This window comes from Cariama cristata, unplaced genomic scaffold, assembly GCF_000690535.1.
Source record: "Cariama cristata isolate BGI_N322 unplaced genomic scaffold, ASM69053v1 scaffold13004, whole genome shotgun sequence".
Lineage (NCBI taxonomy): Eukaryota > Metazoa > Chordata > Aves > Cariamiformes > Cariamidae > Cariama > Cariama cristata.
The window spans coordinates 46,756-67,935 of NW_009614732.1; the positions used below are offsets into that span (position 1 = coordinate 46,756).

At 55.2% G+C, this 21,180-nt stretch overlaps 1 protein-coding gene across 1 annotated transcript in view; it reads left to right on the plus strand.

The window, feature by feature from the left end:
- Nucleotides 1–19,844, plus strand: part of EPB41L1 (erythrocyte membrane protein band 4.1-like 1) — a 27,823-nt gene extending 7,979 nt beyond the window's left edge. Inside the window, exons 12-20 of the mRNA XM_009699545.1 lie at nt 516–551; nt 2,496–2,687; nt 14,228–14,626; nt 16,016–16,126; nt 16,540–16,611; nt 16,791–16,853; nt 17,792–17,887; nt 18,662–18,742; nt 19,704–19,844. Coding sequence (XP_009697847.1) covers nt 516–551; nt 2,496–2,687; nt 14,228–14,626; nt 16,016–16,126; nt 16,540–16,611; nt 16,791–16,853; nt 17,792–17,887; nt 18,662–18,742; nt 19,704–19,844 — 1,191 coding nt within the window. The remainder of the gene's footprint in view (nt 1–515; nt 552–2,495; nt 2,688–14,227; nt 14,627–16,015; nt 16,127–16,539; nt 16,612–16,790; nt 16,854–17,791; nt 17,888–18,661; nt 18,743–19,703) is intronic.
- The last annotated feature ends 1,336 nt before the right edge of the window (nt 19,845–21,180 follow it).

Genomic DNA, 21,180 nt, shown 5'->3' on the forward strand with positions numbered 1-21,180 from the left:
CTCCCTCCTGGAGAGGGCAGGTAGCAGGACTGGGCTGTGGTCAGGAAGGGTCACCTCGGGACATGGTCCCCTGCAGCCCTTTCTCTGTCAGCTGTGCCTCAGGCTGGTGGGACCCTTGGGACATGGCTCTTGGTCTCACTGGTGGAAATGGGGCTGTCACAGGGGCTTGGCCCAACTCTGGTTCCCCAGCGCCATCCAGCTGGTCTCAAGGCTCGTCCCCAGGCAGGGCTGGATCTGGGAGCAGCCCCGCTCTGGGACAGGGATGGGGACGGGGACAGGCCAAGCACACCTGTGCCCACTCATGCCTGCCACTACCTGGACACAGCCCACCCACTCCCTGTCGTGGCCCCCAGGCTGGCCCAGGGACACCTCAGCCCATTTCAACCCCACACTTTGAGGGGAGGGGGGTTCGGGTCCTTCTGCACCCTACCAACCCATCAGCTTAACAGTGATGTTTGTGACAAGTTCCCTCGACTGAGTCTGTTGGTTACTTTTAATCCTCTCTTTGCTGCCAGCCGGAGCATGAAACAACCCCCAGGCACAAGCAGGAGGTATTCTCTCTCTGGAGTATCTTAGTTCTCATCAGTGCATCATATCGTCCATCCTTTTCCAAAGCAACACTGTGTGTCACCCTATTTACTGGAATACAAGATGCACTGGGGCGGGGGGGTTGGATGCTAGAGAAGCCCGATGAGCTGGGGACAGCTGGGGATCTGCCCCGGTGTGCATGCGGCATCTTCTATCCCACTAAGTAAGGTGGTCCTAATCGTACCTGTGAGCCAGAGCCCTCCCAAGGCACAACGGCCAGGCCCCCACGCTGAGTCCCTGGCCCGTTGGGAAGACCTGGCTTCTACTCATGTTACTGACCCTGCCATGTCCTTGCCTTGTGTCTCTTCTCTGTCCAGCCCTGTGGCCCTAGCTCTCCTGGGGAGGCTGGTCCCATCGCTCCCGCTGGCGCTCTGCTTTTGCCTGACCCGAACTGCCTCCATCACCTGCCCTGCCTGGCGGCTCTGCTCTTGCACAGCCCCCAGCTCCTGCAGCATGGCTGCCCTCCACAGAGAGCCGGGCTGGAGCTCCTCGCAGCGCTGCGGCTGCCATCCCACCCTGCCGGGGGCAAATGAGGACCCGAGCTGCCTTCAGGCAAAACCAGAGGGCAGCTGCCTGGTTCTGCCTGGCCTGAGAGTGGGCTGTCACAGAGAAGAGGGAGGCTGTGCCCTCCCCTGCCCACACTCCCATCTCCGTGGGTGGCCCCCCCGTCGGGAATGATTCGTCCCAGCCTAAAATCTGTGGCTGTTCTCCGGGGATTTCTGCTCTGCTCGCAGTGGGACGTAGATCCTCAGTGGAGCTGTCGAGGGGGGGACAGACACGGCCAGGCGACGGGGTTTGCCGTGCTGACACCGCACAGCCCTCACCGTCCCACTCAGCACCGCAGGGCAGACCCCACTGGGGTGGTGGGCACCGGTCCCGGTCCCTCCCTTGCCCATCTCCTTGCTTACCCCGCTGCATGTGCATGTGCTGCTCCCCCGGCCCCCGGCACACCCCGAGCCCAGAGGTGGGCAAACCACGAAGCCCTTCTCCACAACTCAGACACGTGGGCCGCAGGGGGAGTTTTTTCATGAGTTGCACTGAGCCTTCAGGATCTGGAAAACTTGTTAGGGTTTTTCATGGGACTCTCTTGGGTCTCTGGGCTCTTGCTGCGGAGAAATACTGGGGAGATATTTTAGGTGCCTCCTTTTGAACCTCAAAAGAGGTTTGAGTTTGAAGCAGAAGCCAGGGTTTTCACTTTGAGCCAGTTTGCCCACCTCTATGGCAGGATGAGGGGAGCCACCCTGGTGCGTGCACCATCCCAAAACAATGCTCTAATGCCTAAACTTCACCTTGCGCTTGAGCGCTCTGAGCTGTCCTCTCTCCCCAGCAGGCCAGACCCCACCCCACCCCAGGCTGCTGTTGGACCCAGGCTGGTCCATAGTGGTCCAGGCTTGGATCCATGCTGGACATCTCTGACCAGCCCTTGACCTCCTGCCCTTTGGCAGAAGCCCACTTCAAAGGAGCTCCATTGGAAATGCCGGTTTCCTGCCCTGCTGGGACAGAGGCTCGAGCTCCCTTTGTGCCTGGCCTAGGAGAGCAGCAGAGGAGGCTGCTGTATTTCCAGTACGGCCCAATCCCTTGCTGATCCCAAGGGAGACCCCACTGTCCTCCTCCAAGTGCTTTAGCTTGTCCTCAACAGGCCATGCTGGAGATGCCGAAGGGTCATGCTGTGCCCTTCACGGAGGGAAGCCTGCCACACGCGTTCAGCCACATGCTGCCTTTTTGCTGCTCCCTGCAACGATCTTAGTGGGAACTCCAGACCAGGGTGCTCTGACACGCTGTTCATTTGGCTCTTGAGACCCTAAATTCAAGACGGGTGTGAAGCAAGCTCTCCCAGTGCCGTTGCTCATCTCGTTTGCCTTGGCTGGTGCTTTAATCATAGTTATGTTCCTCTCTCCTTCCCCAAGTTTTTAGACAAGCCAGAAGATGTTTTGCTGAAGCATCAGGCCAGCATCAATGAGCTGAAACGGACCCTGAAGGAGCCCAACAGCAAACTGGTTCACAGGGACCGGGACAGGAGGCTGCCTTCCTCACCAGCCTCTTCCTCACCCAAGCATGAGGATGAAACACCAAAGGGAACCCCAGAAAAGGCCAGCGAGGTTTGTTCCACTGCTTCTCTTATGGAGGGGATCAGGCTGTTCACAGGGAGATGTTCCTTAGCTGTTGGGCTCTGGGTCTCTGCCTCTTGTGCTACCCTGGGGAAGCATGGTGGAAATTTCGTGGTGGGGGCACGGGGTGGAGGGAGGGGCCTTTGGCCAGGCCGTTGTCTCTGTTTTGTAACAAGTTAACCATTTTCACACTGCTGGTAGAGATCTCGCCTTGTGCCCCGACACTGCATGGGGTTGAACTTCCCATCCTTCTCCGGAGGGCTGTGTTTTGGGAGTACCTGAGAGTTGGGCTGTTGCTTTGCTGGCTCATGAGATGGGGCTTTCCTCACCCCTCATACCAGCAGGACTGCTGCGTGGCAGTGCCCAGTGCAGCTCTTGCCCGAGGAATATGCTCAGCAGAGCAGGACCAGGCACCTGTGCAGAGGTGCCCATGGTGCTCTCGCTAGCCAGGACCTGAGTGGTGGGAGTAGGTGGAGGAGTGAGCGGTGCCTCAATGGCCTCATAGCCTCCCCTCCTGGCGTTTTGCCTGCTGGCTTTGCAGTGGGACTGCGTGAAAGGAAGGTGCCTGGGGAGCTGGAATTGGGGGTGTTACGACATGCAGAGCCCCCAATGCTGCGTGAGGGGCATGGATGGGTGCTCTGTGGCATTGGGTTCCTGGTTGGCTTGGTACAGGCAGCATGTGGCAAGGGCATCCCTGCTGCTGGCCGGGAAGCTCCCTCCCTGCCAGGGACCCTCCCGGTTTGCTCTCCCCTCCGTGGTGTTCTCTCCCCCAAGGCGGATCTGGAACCAGTCCTGTGCCCACAGGGGTGGGCATGGCTCCAGGCAGGGTGGACGCCACACATAGGGCCCGCTTTGCCCTGGCTCCCTCCCAAGACAATCTTGCAGAGCAAGTGAGGACGTGGGGCTGGGCTGTGAGGAGAGTGCAGAGCTGCGGGGTGGCTGGGCCAGGGGCTCTCTGGTGGGGGGGATTCATGATGTGCCTGTGCACCTGCTGGTCCCCAGCGCAGACCAGAGACCCGGGGCTGCAGGGTGACCCAGGCAGAGGTGAGCTCACAGCCCCTCATCAAAGCACTGAGCTGGGAAGAGGAAGAGGGACTTCACCCCACATCTCTTTTACAAGCAAATACATAAAGTGCAGAATGTAAATGGAGCATCTAGAGCTGACACAGCTGTGACCTCTCTTCATCCATCCATCTACCCATCCGCCCACACACCATTTGTTCCTTCATCCCTTCTCACATGCGCTCTCTCTCTCTCTCTGTCTCTCTCTTTCTCTGTCTCTGTCTCTCTCCCTCTCTGGGTGCTGGGGTTTCCGTGCTGGCACAGATGATGGAAGAGGACACCCTAGACGATTTTGCATCCGAGCATGGAGTTTCCCTAAGCATGGAGTCTTTCACGCAGAAAAGCCTTGTCTCCTCTCCTGAGGTTGTCACCATCCTCCTTCTCTCCCCACCCCTCGCTGTCACAGTTTGACCCGCACCGTGGGGCCCTCCGGCCCTCTGAGCAGTGCTTGAACCATCTGCTGGCCCCCCTGGGTGGGTCCCCTCTCCGGTGATGGGCAGGATCCCTTGGCAGGACAGGGCTATTGGTGAAATCTGCTCCCCTGACAATTTCTTCTGGGCTGTGAGACAGGGTCCTTGGAGATACCTTTCAGTGCAGCCCTGCTGTGCACCCCCAGGGCTGGCTGTGGTCTGGGTGAGGGGGCCGTGATGGGGGTCTTGAGGCAGTGCTGACCTGTGGGTGTCCACTCCAGGTGCAAGCAGGCAGGCAGCTACAAGCTGTCTTTAGCAATCCCTTGTACTTTCCTTTCACTTTGGCCACAGTTACAGTTCCCTGGATGCAGGCACCCTGAAATAGGGCATCTCTGGAGGCATCAGAAATGTTGGACCTAGGCCTGTGCAAAGCAGGGTCATGCTGCTTTCGATGTCCTCATGCAGTGCCCACGGGTGAGGAATGTGGGCTCTCGGCACTGCTGGCGTGCAGGGTTTATCTCACGTGATGGTGGTTGTTTCCCAGGACAGCCAAGAGAAGATACCACCAAGCAGAAGAAACTGGTCTTTGAGACTTGATTCTGCTGTGGTTGGACCCAGCCAGGCCGCAGTATGATGCCCAGCTGTGCTGAGGTGCGTGTCCTGCCTCAGTGCCCCCAGGGAAGACAGCGGAGCAGGAGCAGCGTGGGGCAGACGAGGCAGGGGCAGGGACAAGGCTGGTCCCACTCTTGCTCCCTGTCATCTCCCTTAGTCAGGGCAGAAGTTGCCAGCATTGGCAGGCTCTGCCCTACCAGCACAGCTGGAGCCTGAACCTTGGCTGGCTGGAGCACGTGTCCCCCGGAGGTGGTATGGGTGCAAGTGAGGGCTTGGGCACAGCCTTGGCCTTCAGCAAGGATACAGGCACCTTCAGTGAACTTTGGGCTCTGCAGCATCTCCTGGTCCACATTGGGACCCTCTACGTGCTGGTATTTAGGAGCTAGTGGACAGGAACAGCAGAAGTGATGTGCGCACACATCTCTTCATTCAGAGTCTTCCCCTCTGCCCTCCAGAGACCCTCGGGGTGTCAGGGCTGTGCTGGGGTGCAGGTGCCAAGGTGACTTCACCAGTGATTTCTCTCCAGGTGTTAGCAGCTGAGACTCAGTAGTTGATATGTGGGAACTTAGAATCATAGAATCATAGAATCATTATGGTTGGAAGAGACCTCAAAGATCATCAAGTCAAACCATATACCCGATACCACCCACTAAACCATGTCTTGAAGTGCCACATCTAAACGTTTTTTGAACACCTCCAGGGATGGTGACTCCACCACCTCCCTGGGGAGCCCATTGCAATGCCCATTCCGAGTTCTTTCTAATGTCCAGCCTGAACCTCCCCTGGCTAGTTACTGGGGAGAAGAGACCAACCTGCACCTGGCTACACCCTCCCTTTCAGGTCGTTGTAGAGAGCGATCAGGTCTCCCCTCAGCCTCCTCTTCTCCAGACCAAACACCCCCAGCTCCCTCAGCCGCTCCCCATCAGACTTTTTCTCCAGACCCTTCACCACCTTTGTCGCTCTTCTCTGGACTCACTCCAGCAGCTCCATGTCCTTCTTGTAGTGAGGGGCCCAAAACTGAACACAGCACTTGAGGTGCGGCCTCACCAGTGCGAAGTACAAAGGGATGATCACTTCCCTAGTTCTGCTGGCCACGCTGGCCAGGATGCTGTTGGCCTTCTTGGCCTCCTGGGCACACTGCTGGCTCATGGTCAGCCAGCTGTTGACCAACACCCCCAGGTCTTTTTCTGCCGGGCAGCTTTCCAGCCACTCATCCCCAAGCTTGTCCTCTCCTGGCCTGTGGTCACCATGAGGAATTCATGGCCCCAAGAGGGTTATGACATGAGGACAGCACATCTGCAGAGCTTGGAGCTCTCATCACGCTCAGCTAGAAAGTCCCTCGGTGGCCGTGGGCTTCAGACGTGCTGAGGTTGGGTTATCTGTCACCCCCAGCTACACACATCTCCAGTCTCCCCTCCATCCCTCAGTCCTCACTCCTACTGGAGGACCAGAATGCTGGACTGGGAGGTGCTGGGATTCTCTTCAGCTTTGGGTGACAAAGCAAGCCAGTGTGTTGTCTCAACATCTCGTATTCATCCATTCTCCCCTCCTTGTCATCAGACTCGTGCTTTCCTCTCAGATGAGCTGGATCTCCCTGAGGAGCAAAGATGGCAGGGACTTTGCAGGATGCCAAAGGGAGAAGCCTCCTGCCTGCCCTGGGCTCTGCCAAGGTTTTGGGCCTTGTTGGCAGGGGCAGAAGGCTGTCTCTGCTCCATGCTGTCATTTCTTTCCTTTCTACCATCTTGCTCTCTCTTGTGATGTGTCGGCCACAGTGAGAACGGCCTTCCCAAATGCTCCTGTTCCTAGAGCGCTGTGGGGAGGGAAGTGTGAAAGTAAATTATCCCTTGGGAAGTCAAGGTTGCTCTATGGACAGACCCTTCCCAGCATCATCACTTCTTAGCTGCAGCTCCTGCCTTGGCACACACTCTGTCCTGCCAGCCTACTGACCTCCAAAGCTCCAGCAGTTCTCTTTCCTGGAGGACATACCCAAGTATCCAGATATTTGCTCCGGACATCCTCGGGAGTCCTCAAGCTCTGGAGACGCAAGGGCTGCCATGAGCTGTGGAACCAGAGCTGTGGCCAGAGCTTTCTTTGAGCCCTCCAGAGCAGAGTTCAGGTCACACCACAGAGTAGTTGGCTATTCTCTTGGAGTGGGCTGTGCTCATCCCAACAAAGTTTGAGGAGAAGGAAGCTGGTTTGGAAATAAGTCTGGAGCTTTTGGGTTTTCCTTACTGGTTAAGAGGTCCTGCCGTGGATGAACACATTGTTCCAGGCTTCAGAAGACTTATCTTAAGGCTTTTTTTATCTACAACATGTATCTCGAGCCTTAACGCAGAGGAGGAGCCTGAAGAAACTCATCATCTTTGTTCAGGGAAGGTCTATTCCAAAGGACTCTAGTTTGCAGCCAGAGAAGGGGGATGAGTGAGCTTCACTGAAGAGGCTTGTACATGTGCTCAGAACCTGTCCATCCTTGCCTCGGCTGCAGAAAGGAAGTGACTGTACCCTCATGAAAGTAAGCAGTCTTTTGGTTGAGTTGTCTGCGAGCATCGCTAGTGAACGGGAAGACTGGTGTCGAGGGAATGCCAGAGACCAATGTGGGCTTCCCAGGAGGCCCAACACAGCTGCCGAGTTAGTCATAATGTTGCTTTCATGGTCAAACCCAACTGTGAAAGACCTAGGTGCAGCCTGGTGCTCCTGGCAGTCACCGACTGCCTCTGCTGCAATTTCCATGGACTCGGAAAAAATAAAACCTGCATTGGAGGCAGATGTGGAAGAAGGGACCTGGAGAGCAGACGGTGCTTGGGAGCGCAGGGTAAGGGGATATCGGAGAGGCTTGTGGGAGCGATGCTGTAGGGAGCTGCTGTGGGATAGGTCTCCTGAGGCGCTGGCTCCTCCAGCACGGGTGCGCAGGGCTGCCTGGCTGTGGCAGGGTGCAGGTGCCATGGCAGAGTCCCTGACAAGGATCCATCTTCCATCTGTGGAGGACAGTGCCATGTCTGTGGCACGGCTTGCAATGCGTGTGTGCCATCCCAGCGGCTGTCCTGGCAGTGCCAAGAGCAGGCACCCACCTCTGCCCTTGGGTGGCTCGGTGTTGTCGCAGGGGGCCAGGGATGGGCTGTACCTGCGCGCGGCCCCCATGGTGCCTCCCACCCAGCACATGGCGCTCATCAGAGATTTTCAGGGGACAGCCGCACTCTTGCCAGAACCTGGGGCGGGGGGGCAAGTGTGAGTTCTGCTGCTTGCCTGGGTGCTGCCAGGGCAAGGCCTGGGGCACTGTGCGTAGGGAACTTTGCTTTCTTTGGCACCTGGTAAAGAAGGCAGGAGCTGGGAGGTGGCATTTCTCTGCTGGGGGCTTTCGCCATTTTCTGATTCCTGTCCTTGTGGAAGATCTTCCACTAGTAATCGGTTTTCCTCCTTTCTCTCTCTAATCTCATCTTCGTTTCCCTTCCCTCTCACTCTGCTTCCCTCTGCCCCCCTGTTTCTCCTTGTTTAATATCAATTATTAGGTTTCCATTTCGAGTGCAACTGCTCCAGACATTCACCCTGACACCCCTGCGTGGGGCCTGACTCACGTTTTCATGGATTATTTTTGCTAGTTTGAGCAGGGAGCGGGCAGCCAGCCCCCCCACTCACTGGGGCTGGAGTCCATCCCGGTGCTGCAGAAGGTCAGGCTTGCCCAGCCTGCAGAAGTGACACCGGCTCTGCCCGCAGACATGCCCAGGCAGCCTGTGTCTCCAGCAGAGCCAGCCCCGTGGCGAACTCCGCAGGACCGTGCCCGCAGCGTTGCCCTTCATGTGTGCTGCCTACAGTAGGATGGCTGGGGAGGCTGCTGGGCTTCCTCATCGGTGCAGATGTTTTCCTGCTGCTGTCTTCTAGTGGGTTATTTTCTACCTTCTGTTCCAGAAGTGTTTGAATTTTAGCAGTGCTTTCTTCTTGGCACTCGTGAAGTCTAGCTGTCTTGCAGGACAAACATGTAAATGTACAAAGTGTACATATTAACAGTAATCCGGCATCCTCCCCTGCGCAGCAGCACAGATACACTGTGTGATACATCACATACCCACTGTGTCCTTGCTGCAGGACCCGTAGTTGTCTCAGCTGCCAAACCTGTGGTCTTCTTTTACATTTCACAGGTAACCTTTTACAGGTTACATTTTCTGAACTGCTTGGTTTCAGCATTGCTAGAAACCTCTGCTAAATAATTGCTTCTGATGAGATTTCCCTGGAGAGCTGGAAAGGAAGGATGGAGTTTGGAGTGAATCTGAGCTGCAGCATCTGGTAGGAAGGGGAAAGGATCTTTCTGATGACTAAAGGTGCTTTCTTTTCTTGCTCATGCTCCTGGCAGTGTGACATAGTCTTAGGGCACGTGGATGAACCTGAGAGTGAAGCTACACAAAACACAGACTGTTGCCTACAATGAAATCTCACAGTTTGCTCATGGAGATTGCTAGAGCCAGCTGAAAACAGGAGTCAGATGAGGAGTTCCAGTTGAGTTTAACCAGCTGTGTTCCCCTGCCTCATGAGAGATGCCCCAATGGCTGTTAATGTGTCTGCTGGGAGCATTGCTCCCACATCTGTACTTCTAACAAAGCTGCAGATATTGCAGGTATGTCAGTGAGCCACTGCCCAGAACAAAACATGGTCCCTGGAGAAGACAGAGGGGCTCAGTCCCCGTCACGGCAGCAGCCCCCTTATTTTCAGTCCCATCTCTTCATCAGTGAGTTGCCAGGCTCTTTGTATAGACCCTGCCTCAACTCTTGCATGAATAATTATAATAATAATTTAGTCAGCCCCATCCAAGGCAGATCAGCTTTCTGTTACTCATGACAGCAGTCATCAGCAGTTAGGTAAAGTATGTTTGATGCTAACTCTTCTTGCTCCAATTGCAATGCAGGGCTCGGAGCATTGGGTATTTATAGAGAGAGAAACTCCTAGGCTGGAAACAGTAGCTCTAAAGAAAGCTCTGGGAGTCAAGAAAGAAGAAGGACATGCAGGTACCTCAGAGGTGAAAATGAGTGCAAGCATATCAAAAGTGGAGATGGCAAAGGGAAAGCCAAGGAAGTGGCAGGCCGGGAAGAGCCAGCAGATGCAGCCCTGGACACCCAGACGAGAGCAAAAATGATCGCTAGTCCAGAGGATTTTGAGTCTGTCTGGGAGGATGAGATCTGTGAGAAGGAAACCAGAGGGGAGCCCAGCCAGGAGGCAAAACACCTACCAGCTGAGAGTGCAGAGGAGGAACCCCAAGAGCAGGGCGAGGAGGCCACCACCGATGAGCCAGGTCTACCCAAGCCATGTCGGCAGCTTGAAGAGAGGCAAAGGGCCAAGATTTTGGGGCCAGAGCCTCCCCAGGGAGAAAGTGCAGTGGTCTCCAAGGAGTGTGCTCCTGCAGCCTCCAGGAAGCAGGAGGCCAGAGTGCCGGCCACAGCCACAGAGCTTGTTAAAATTAAAGTGAAGGCTAGTGACGACAACTCGGACTCTTCTGCGACCCAGAGGATCATCTACTTGGGAGATCCAGAGGGAGAGAGGAAGGACAGTAAAACACAGCTGCTCTCGGAGACTGGTGGATGGCTTGGCTTGGAGGAGAGACCAGAAGCCACTGTGAACATGTCCAGGGAGGGATTTGGGCATGCAGCACCTGTGGCAGAAGGGTTCCAACCCACTTCCTCAGCAAGTCAGCAACACAGGGCAGTGTCTGGAAAACCTGCTGAAGCCCTGGAGCAGCCTGGGACAGGCTGTAATGGGACCAGCCTGGCAGGACATCCCACCACTGGGCAGGAGGAAGGGCTGCCCCTACAGCAAAAGAAAGCATCTGCTGGGCTGACAGACTGCAAAACACCAGAGGGAGGTGAAGCCCCACCGTGTTCCCAAGAGGTGGGACCAGAGGAGACAGATCTGCAAAGCCCAGTGGCAGGCTTGAAGCCGTGTGGCCTGGCAGGGGATGGCCACGGCGCTGAGGAGCACAAAGGGAGCCCAGTACAGAGCCTGGACATCTGCACAGCAGTGGAGGGGCTCTCGGGAAGGACTGGAGCAGATAATGACAAGGAGCAAAGTGCCAGAGTGGTTCTTCAGATGGAAGAGATAGAGACCAAGTCAATTCCATCAGCTGTGCCTTGGCAGGGCCATCCTCACACCACCGCGGGGTTGGAGGGGGATAAACCCAGCACTCCTGCCCCTATGCCCTTTCCCCAGCAATCCAACCCTGTCCCTGCAGAGCCAACCCCAGACACTGAGCCTGAGGGCAGAGACCTGTCCCAGGGCACCAGCCCTGTAAGAGATGTGAGCATACCCAAGGATGTGAACCCCTCAGTGGAGGTGGCACACAAGGAGGCAAGCCCTGTAGTAGGCAAAGGAGCACCCAAGGACGTGAGCCCTGTAGCAGAGGTGGCAATATCCGGGGGCACCAATCCTGAATCTGAAGAACAGTCCCATGGCTTTGCTACATGGAAACCACATCAAGGTGCAAGTCCCGTTGCAGGAGGACCACCCCAAAATATGGACACTGCAGCAGAGCCGATCCAGGTCAGAGACCCGGCCACAGGGGAAGTGTTCCAGGACATGGACCCTGTCACAGTGAGGGCAACACCGAGCAAAGTCCCTGCCACAGAAGAGCCATTCCAGGAGGAGAAGCCCATGACAAAAGAGCTCTCCCAGGACATAGGGCCCACGTCAGGGAAGCTGACCAGAGGTGAAGGCTGTGGGATGGAAGAGTTGTCCCATGACAAAAACCCTTGCATGGAAGAGCTGCCTCCCAGGGCAGAAGAACCAGAACAACAGACTGAGGCCATAGTAAGAGACCTGCCCCAAGAGGGTCCCATGGCTGGAGGACTGCTTCACACTGCAGATCCCAAAGCACAAGAGCTACCCCAGGACTTGGAGTTTAATGTGGGACAACATATGCAGGGCAGGAGCCCTACAGTAGGAGGAACCACCAGCAACAGCGACCTTGCTCTGTGGCAGCCATCGCAGGATAAGTCTCCTCCCAAAGAAGCTGCTGATGTCCTGCACTCCCACTCCCCTGTAGCAGGATTGTGTCAAGGAAGCAAGACGTACCAGGTCTCTACCTTGAGCTATGAAGGTGGGGGAGAGCTGCAAGCGAGCAGTGGGACACATCAAATAGAGTCTGGGTCATTGATGTGCGTGGCTGGGAGGATAGGAGCTGTATCCCAGGAGCATGGCGATGGCACTGTGGCCCCAGGTAGCTGGCAGGACAGTGAGAGCTACAGGAAAACCTCAGTGGCCTCTAAAATTAAGATGTTCGAGCAAAGCGAAGCAGAGCGAAGGGCAGCCCAGGAGGGACAAGAGCATGTGCCTGAAGCTGAGACATCAGCAAAAGCAAAGGGGAAGACGGGTCTGGCACAGGACATGCATTTGAACACAGGCCTTACCTCACCGCCAGCAGTGCCAGTCACTCCAATGGGACCTGCGTCCAGTGTGGGCTCCTTGGCCTTTGGGCAAGGGGCTGGTTCAGGAGACACCTCCCAGCCTCTCTCTCTGAAGGAACATGTTTCTGTTGACCTGGAGCACAAAGGAGAAGACAGTGCTGACCTGGCCTCCCCCGACTCTGGCTGTGAACTGACACTGGCAGAAGCCGTGGTAACGCTTCCAATGAACTGTCCGGACGGAAAGTTCATGCGCATGTTGTGTGGCTCTTTATTATCATGTTCAGTGGCTCCTCACACATCCATTGACTGACAGCAGTCGCTTTGCATCCCCTGTCCTTTTATGTATGTGTTTGTGGTCAGGCTTATTTGCTGAATGCAGACCCGCTGGCCAGCTGGTTCATCAGCTTTTGTTTTGTGACCCTCCCCGACATTTTGGCTCCCTGGAGAATGCCACTCGCTAAACCAAGAGCAGGCACCCAACCTTCATGTCCAGGAGCAGGAAAGGGAGATGGGGGGTGGCTGAAGGAGCTGCGACTCTGTCACGGACACACACACACACCTAGCAGCAGCGTGCCCACGCTTCCAGCTTCACCCTTGCATTTCTTACGTTGATATCCCTTCTTGCTTAGCTCGCCGGCCTCACCCACCCTCCCCTGTCTTCGGCAAGCTGGTGGCTGGATGATGAAATAGCTTTCTTCGTTCTTGTAAGCGCTAGATCAACTCCCGTAGAGTTCATTTCCTTACAACTAACCATTTTCTCTAATCCAGAGCAAATCTCAGGAACCAAGTGAAGAAGAAAAGGATTTATCTGACCCGTCAGTAAAATCCAGCCTGAAAGAAGAGAACTTAAAGACTGCTGTTCCAGTGGTCTTCCAGGTCTCAGTGCTGTTTTACTAACCGCTTCTTACTGTAGTATGAAAGCTCACCTTAACCAGCTGAGGGCTGTGTGCTTCCAGCTCCTTTCCCCATTGCAGAGCTGTTATGTATATATTATACATACACACACACACATGAAAACATGTATGCAGGTGTGTTCCTCTTGAGTTTGTTTGACACCCTGTTTCTCATACCTCTCAACCTCCCAGCAGTGCCAAGGGAAGGTTGTGCGGGCACAGCGGGGATGGCTCTGGCTGCAAACGCTTGGACCAGAGTCCAGGAGATGGGTTTCCTCTGGCATCAGTGGGCTGAAGAGCTGTTCCTAAGAGAAAACTGCCTAGAGCAAGATGCAAAGTCCAGCAACGGGTCTAGATTTCCCAGCGTGGGTCTAGATTTCCCATGGCTTCATGGCAAACCATGGCGAGGGGAAATGTACCCTCTGATGGTGGAGTTGAGAGGTATGTCCATGTCTGGAGAAGAGCTAACGGAGGGAGGTCATCCCTTGGCTCTGATAGTGCTGTCAATTACACTGACCAAACACTCAACCAGGTGATCCCTAAGACTCAGCCCCGGCTGTGTGAGGCCTTTGGAAGGGGAGCGTTGTGTTGGTGGGGCAGATTCACGCCCCGGCGCAGGCAGCCACCCCAGCAATGCTCCACAGGACCCATGCAGATGCTCAGTGGAATTGGCACACTCCTCCGCTTCTCCTTCACCATGCGTGGCTGATGGGGCCCTTTTCTTTCAAACTCTTCTCTCTTTCTTTCCCTTTGTTTTTTTTTGAGTGCCCAGCCTTACTGACATATGATAGCACCGGCATCTGAGCTGTTTCTGAATGTCTCTTAACAGACCTGTTGTTTTGCATACATCTGCTTCCACCAGGTGCACTGACGTGCCTCCAAGCTGGCCAAGCTTTTCTGTGTGACTGACCTTTTTGGGGATGATTAATTGCCAATAGACTTTTGGCAAAATCAGATTGAATAACCCTTCTCCCCCCACCCCACCCCTGCAAAGTTGCTGCTGTCAGAAAGGTTTCGGTCTCCATGCTTGAGTTGTGTTTGACTCTACTCAATGTGATGTTTGCTGCAGCCTTCTTTCTCCTCCTCCCCTCTCCCCCATCGGCACTGCCAGCACTGCCGCGCCACATGGTGCTCACCGTCTCCATCTCTCTCCGCCATTGTGTCTCATTCAGAGAGCGGGCTTGAGGGAGGGCACCGAGGAGAAAGCTAAGCCGCCTCGGCACAGGGCTCCCGAGAGTGACACTGGCGATGAGGAGCAGGACCAGGAGAAGGACGCGGTCTTTCTGAAGGACAACCACCTGGCCATTGAGCGCAAGTGCTCCAGCATCACAGTCAGTTCAACCTCCAGCCTGGAAGCAGAGGTGGACTTCACAGTGATCGGTGACTTCCACGGCACAGCCTTTGAGGACATCTCCCGGAGCCTGCCTGAGCTGGACAAGGACAGGAGTGAAACAGAAGACGAAGGCCTGGTTTCCTTCCAGCACACTGACAAAGTAGTTCCCGGACTGGAAGAGGATGTCAAAGGCGGGGAGAAGGTCTCCCAGCCCAGCCTAGATGTCTCCCAGCTAGAGGTACACAGGGACGCCGTTCCACCGAGACTGTCTCAGTGCCATCACACCTCCATGTTCCTTGTCCTGGTATTGCCTTGCTGGTTTGCACTCCCACGTTGGTCTGGAAGAGCACGCTAGCTTTCAAACATGCCCAAGTTCCTGTCTGGGGTAGTTGTTTTTCCCCGTTGCACGCTGTCCTCTGTGTTGCATGGCCCTGTCGTGTGTTTTGTCCATCTGCTAACCAGGAGAAGTCATTGTTACCTCTTAATCCGTTGCGTTTGGCTGCCTACTCTGTCCTTTGCACCAGTACAGCATGCCAGCAGCTGGGAAGGGCACGTGTCACTAACCGACGGCTGTGTTCTTGTGTTTTGCATGAAGTCCGTGACCAGTTTGCGTAGTGAAGAGAAATGTGCTGCCAACTAACCTCTCTGGTCATGCCAGGGCTGGGAGGGATTTACAGAGTAGCTTGTGGGAGCCACTCCAAAGCTTGTGGAGGGTCACTCCTGTGCCAGGAGTGATTATAACGGGGCTAAGAAAAAAATGCATGCAGCATGTGTGTGGAAGTTGAGTGTATGCCATGGGGAGAGAGCGGTAGAGTCAGCCCCAACTTGGATGAAACGTAGCCTTGCCTCTGCGCCAGGGCAGCCCCCCAGCCCTGGCAGGTAAGTCCTCAGCGCTGGCTGGAGCTGTCAGGGTGAGTCCAGACCTGGAGCCAGGAAAAAGCTGCAGAATTAGAGGGAGCTTTCTCCAAGCCAGCCTGGAAACCCTTGCGCGGAGCATCCAACGCCGTGGGCTCCATAGTCACAGCAGGGCAGGGGTCATCAGTTCCACCGTGCCCCACAGCCGGCGCTGGGCAGGGGAGGCCATTGACTCGGGAATGCTGAGCACTGGCTAAGCATCCCCTGTGCAGGAGCCCTTGGCAACTCCAGATTCCTGTAGCGGGGGAGTGCTGGAAACCTGTCTCCATTCCCCTGAGGTTCTGACATCCCAGTGTAACCACAGCCTCTGGGAGCTGGTGCAGATCATAAACCTGCTGCAGGGCACGAATGAAATGGATTTGGTGGGTCTCGCCCACCTTTTGAAGACAAGTTTGACCTAACCCATGGTGTGTATAAATCTATCAAAAAAATCCCTGAAAACCCCAGGAACAGAGCGTCAGGTCTGATTTGGGGTATGTCTGTCACACAGGGCCCTTTGCACAGTGGCCATCTGCCCAGGGCAGCAGCCTGGCCTCTGCTCTTTGCGCAGGTAGGGCTCAGCATGATACTTGCAGGATGTCATACGTGTGTGGCACTTGCAGAGGAGTGGGGCAGGGATGCTCTGCTCTGCTCGTGGGGGCTGGTGCACAAGGAGCACTTGGGGCTGTTGGCATCATGCCTCAGTGCCTGACTTGCTGCATTTTTTCTGCAGTCATCAGCCCTGAAAATGGATGCTGTGACCGTCAGCCTAGGGCCGGGCATGAAGAAGCCTGAAGCAGACGGCTCCGCTCCCCACTGGGTTGGCACCACAGATGCAGCCCAGGTGACGTGGTGGCTCCATCTTCCTGTGGCCCCGCTCCCTGATGGCTCTATCGAGCCTCAGTCCAGCAAAACCTATCCCCAGCCAGCAGCACTGGGAGGGCAGGTGGCTGAGTGGGGCTGTCAGGGACATCTGCTCACCCTTGTCTTGCTGGAGTCCCCCAAAACATCAAACCAAAGCCCACTCAGAAGTATTCTGCATGCGGCCCTGGCTCCATCGGCCATGCTGCAGGGCAGCGCTGGCATGTGGGGATGCCTCCAGAGGGTGACGGCCACCATACATGCTGTACCGCCTGTGTCCATGGCCTCATGGCCCTCCCCAGCTTCCTCTGGCAGTAAGGATGGCCACACTGTCCCTGTGAGTGTTCCCCACTCCCTGGCACCTCCATGCTCACCAGGTTTCCTTTGCCTTGGCAGGTGGAAGGAGGCACCCGGGACACCACTGCCACTGCTCACGCTGGCACCACAGAGACAGCACCAGCGACCTCAGTAAGCGGGGCGGTGGGGGAACCGCTGTCCCCTGGGGTCCCTCTGCTCCAGCAAGGGTGGCTGGGGCCAGCTGTGCTGGGAGGGGGCTCTACCCCACCAGGGACGTCTGCAGAAGGCGACCTGCCGTGTTTGCCCCCACATTACATCCGAGCCAACACCTCCATCTGCTCTTCTTTCAGGATCATAGCACCAAGGCTGGGAAAGGGGCCGTTCCCGTGACAGACCTTCGCTCACTCTCACCGGTGAGGAGGGGGGATGTGGCACCACCAGTGAGGCCAAGTGGTGGGGAGGAAGGGAGGCAGCCCTGCGAGGCTGGGGGTGGGCTGGGGTTGGGCTGCAGCTGGTCCCCAGCTGGTTGCCCCCTCCCATGTTCCCAGCACTGGCACCCAGCTGGTGTGATGGTACTGGGAAGAGCAGAAGGATGCTCAGAAGGTTGTGGAGCAAGACGGCACGGGACCCCCTTCCTGTGGCCTTTTGCCTGTGCCAGATACGCACCTTGAGCATCTGCTGGAGGAAGATAATTCCTAAAAAATAGCCTAGTCCCTGGTGAAGCCTGGTGGGCTGAGATATCTTTAGCCCTGGGTGTCCTGCCTGGCCACCCAAGGCCACCCACAAAGTCTCCAGACTCCCAGTGGAAGTGACGGCCATCAACAACCCTGCCAGGCAGCAGGCCTTGCTGTGAAAAGTGTTTTCCTACTTGATTGCCGCATTTGGATGGAGTCAAGCCTGGCCAAACACCATGTGCTGCCCCAGGCTCATCACTTTGTGCAGCAAGGAGAATGTACCTGGCACTGTGTGGCCGGGGCACCAGCGCAGCCTTCCCTGCCCTTGCCACGCAAAGTGAGATGGACAAAGCCAGAGGTGGCTTGAGAGCTCTGCACTTTGGGTGGCCCTGAGGATGGATGGGGAGCAGCAAAATGCAGCCATGAAATCATCTCCCCGCTGCAGAGGCCCTTTCCTGCAGCTCTGGGCTTGGGGTAGCTGTGGAAACCTCTCCCTGGCCCCCCCAAAAAAACTAGGTCCAGTTGGAAGCACAGTCTTTTTTTCCCTTGCCACTCTCTCCCCTCCCATGCTTTGCTGAGTAGGTGCATCCCGGTGGGAAGGTCCCAGCTCTTGCAGAGCCAACACTGGGGGGTCCCCTGTGGCAGCCCCACTGACTCTGCTGCTCTCTGTCCTGCAGATCACCAGCGGCTCCGCTGGGAAGGAAGTGCTCACCAGCATATTCAGTGCCACTGCGGAAACCCTCTCCACTTCGACCACTACACACGTTACCAAGGTAAGAGCAGCTCCAGTGAGAGCAGATGGGAGGGTTCCTGATGCAAGCCACTGGAATTGGAGGATGGGTGGATTTATATTGTGGTTGATACGGCCCCTTGGTAGATGGGGATGGCAGGGAGTCATTGGGGCGAGAAGGAAGAGCAGCGTGTGGTGTCGCTGACCTCCTGATGCCAGCTGCAGGGTGGAAGGGACTCTGAATTAGGCTGCCAGCAGTGTGCGTGCGAGTCCCTGCCCGTGCAACTGGGGTGAGTGTTCCCAGATGTACCTAGTGCCAGACTCCAGTTCCCCCTGGCCCAAGAAGCCCACAGCACCAGTACTGGAGCATCTCAGCTCGTGTCAGCTGTGGGAGCCGTGTTAACATGGGGTGTATCGGGTTCAGTAGAGCTCGAGTGGCAGAAGCAAGGAGGAGTGATGGTAGGAAATTAAGGAGACAAAGCTGCATCAGAGGACTTCACCCATGGCCGTTTCATTCCTAAATTAAGTGCACATAAATGAAAGCAGAAGCTCAGTGAAGGACCTAAGCAAGAAGGAAGGGTGCTCGGTACCTGCCACCCGGCCCTTTTCCTTTCCTCCCCACCTGTGACCAGCTGTGTCTTGCCGGTTCTAACCATGCACCGAGTCAAGGGTAGTGGGAGATACACTAAATTCTGGGGCGGGGGGCAGTTCCTAAGGTGATGCTGGCGTTGTCCCTCCTCCGATGGGCAGAGCAACATCCACCAGGAGCTGGCTTGTCAGGCAGCTGTGGGTGAGTGCCTTCCTTCTTCTTGTGCAGACTGTGAAAGGAGGGTTTTCTGAGACCCGAATAGAGAAGCGGATCATTATCACAGGAGATGAAGATGTGGACCAGGACCAGGTAGGGACAGGATCCCCAGGCTTTGCTCAGCTCTGGCTGTCCCCAGCTGCAGCACTGCATGCTTCTGGTTCTGGCTCGGATCTATTCACTCCTCCTCTCCAAAAACTGGCCTCTGAGGCCCCAAACCTACCAGCTCTGTCCAGCAGTGAGGGGCCCCACAGGGTGCAGTGGCACCCATGTGAAGCCCCAGCCCAGCTCCCATCAGCGCCTGCTGCGGTGGTGAAGCAGCAGTAAAGGTTACATCCCAGCACAGAGCCCAGTGTTGGCATCACCTTTTTATTTTCTTAAAACATGTTTCCAGTTGCCCTTTCCTTGTTGGAATACTCTGAAGTGACCCAGGTTCTTCCTCTCTTTCTAGCATAGTCTCACTGCAGGTTGACTTACTCCAAGTGATGGTATTTTGCATCTGCCTCCATGATAGAGGAACAAAAACTAATAAACTTTTCTGATGAAATAACAGTTTGACACAAATCTCTAGGCCCAAGGTGTCATTTTTCTGTGGCCTAACCCTTTGGGATTTGTTGCTTAAGAAGAAAAATTAAAAAGCTAAAGTATTTAAAAGGCTCTAAAATTACTTTTAGATTTTTTTTAGAATTATAATAAATAGATTATTATTATCATTGTAGAGTTTTCTAGGCTTTTGCTGCAGAGAGAATTGCTGCTGTTCCTTTGCTTGAGTTTCAGCAGGGAGCCTGGGACATAGTGCATCTCTACCGAAAAAAATAGCAAGAGAAAGGCACTGTGTGAGGCATCCCAGTGGTGTACAAATCCCTGATCAGTGGTGGGCTCCAGCCTCTTCGGCCAGGCTACTGTGGGTTCAGCTTTGAACCTCTGCATCCGTGTCCTCCTGGAATCCCACTCAGCTCCAGCTGCTTTCTGTCTGCTAGTTCTGTCCGGCTGAGAGCAATGTACCAGATTTCAGGGAAGTGACGATAAATGCTTTCATCCTTCTGGTTTCTAGGCACTGGCTTTAGCAATCAAAGAGGCAAAACTACAGCATCCCGACATGCTGGTAACCAAAGCTGTGGTATACAGAGAAACAGAACCTTCTCCAGAGGAAAGGGACAAGAAACCTCAGGTAGGTGGAGAAGTTACCAGCTAGGATTTATACCTGCTGTGCAAGGGGTGGATGTAATGGGGCAAGTGTCTCGGAGCCCCACCAGCTGCAGGTGCTGCATTGCTGCTCCTCAACACTAAGAGTGGCAGCTCTGGGCCAGCAGTTCCAGTGTGATGGTGGCTCCGGGCATGGCCACCTGGTTGTGGTTAGAAAGTCAGTGTCATGCCACCAAAAGCAATTCTGCAGATGTCACCTTGCTGTCCTGCTTAGCTGAGGGGTCAGAGTCACTTGCACGTGAAGAAGAAAGGACCTGCTTGTCCCCCTGGGGTGGCGAGGGGGATTTTTGGATGAGCTCAGAAACTTGGCTACAGGTTCTGTAAAGCCAGTCCAAAGTATCAGGCTAGTGTTTGCCAAAAAATAGAGGTTTCTTTAGTCCCATTCAGATCTCCAGATTGTCTTTTTATACACATGCAGGTACACTTATGCCTGCAGATACCCCAAAGCAGTCACAGCTCCAGGCATTTTTCTTCAGGGAAGGCTGGCTTGAGGACTCCTGCCTCACTCTTAACCCCCTACTCTGACCCTGTTGCTCCCCTGGCAGCCAGGTTGCTGCAGCTCTTTGGTGGTGGCACAGCCCAACAGGCCTCTGTGTCAAAGCAGCCAAGGGGCAGAGGGACATGGTGGAAGGGAGAAGGGAAGCTTCTGAAGGCAGCTTCACTGCTGAAAAAGGTATGAAGAGCTGTGTTCCCAGCCAGGCTGCAGGTGCATTTTGAGGGGCCTCTTTGGAAATGTGATTTTGTGGTTCTTTATCATATGAAGATTTTGAATAGCAGCTTTTAAGCTTGGAAAAGCGACCAGGTCCATTGCAGCTTGGAAGGTCAGAAGAGGCTCTTGCATCTGCCTAATCTTACCTCCTGTTGCACACTACAAACAAGCAAGCCCGGACACTTCTGCTTCACTTAGGGAGCCACCCAATTTTAACTGAATGGCTTGAAGTAAGGGAGCAGTGACTCACCGTTATCCCCCCCCACACACACCAACACCAGCCCAGTGTTCCTGCTAATTACCAGAGGTCCTGGTAATTCAGTGCAAACTGGGGCCCTAAGTGTTTGCAAATTTACTGCCCAGTGCCCTCATACAAAGGGGGGCCCTTTCATAGCTGAAGAAATCAGCACCCCATGACTGATCATTTCCATCTGCCTTGTACAGGAATCTTGACCAACATATTCACCGAAGTCGGCATCTGTATTCAAACCTGGAGAACAGCAGAGAAGGAGCCTTCATGCTGGATTTGTCAGCAAGACATAGACATCCTGGCTGCAATGTTCATGGCAAGAGACAAAAATTTTTAAAAAAGGAATAGCAAATATATTATATATAT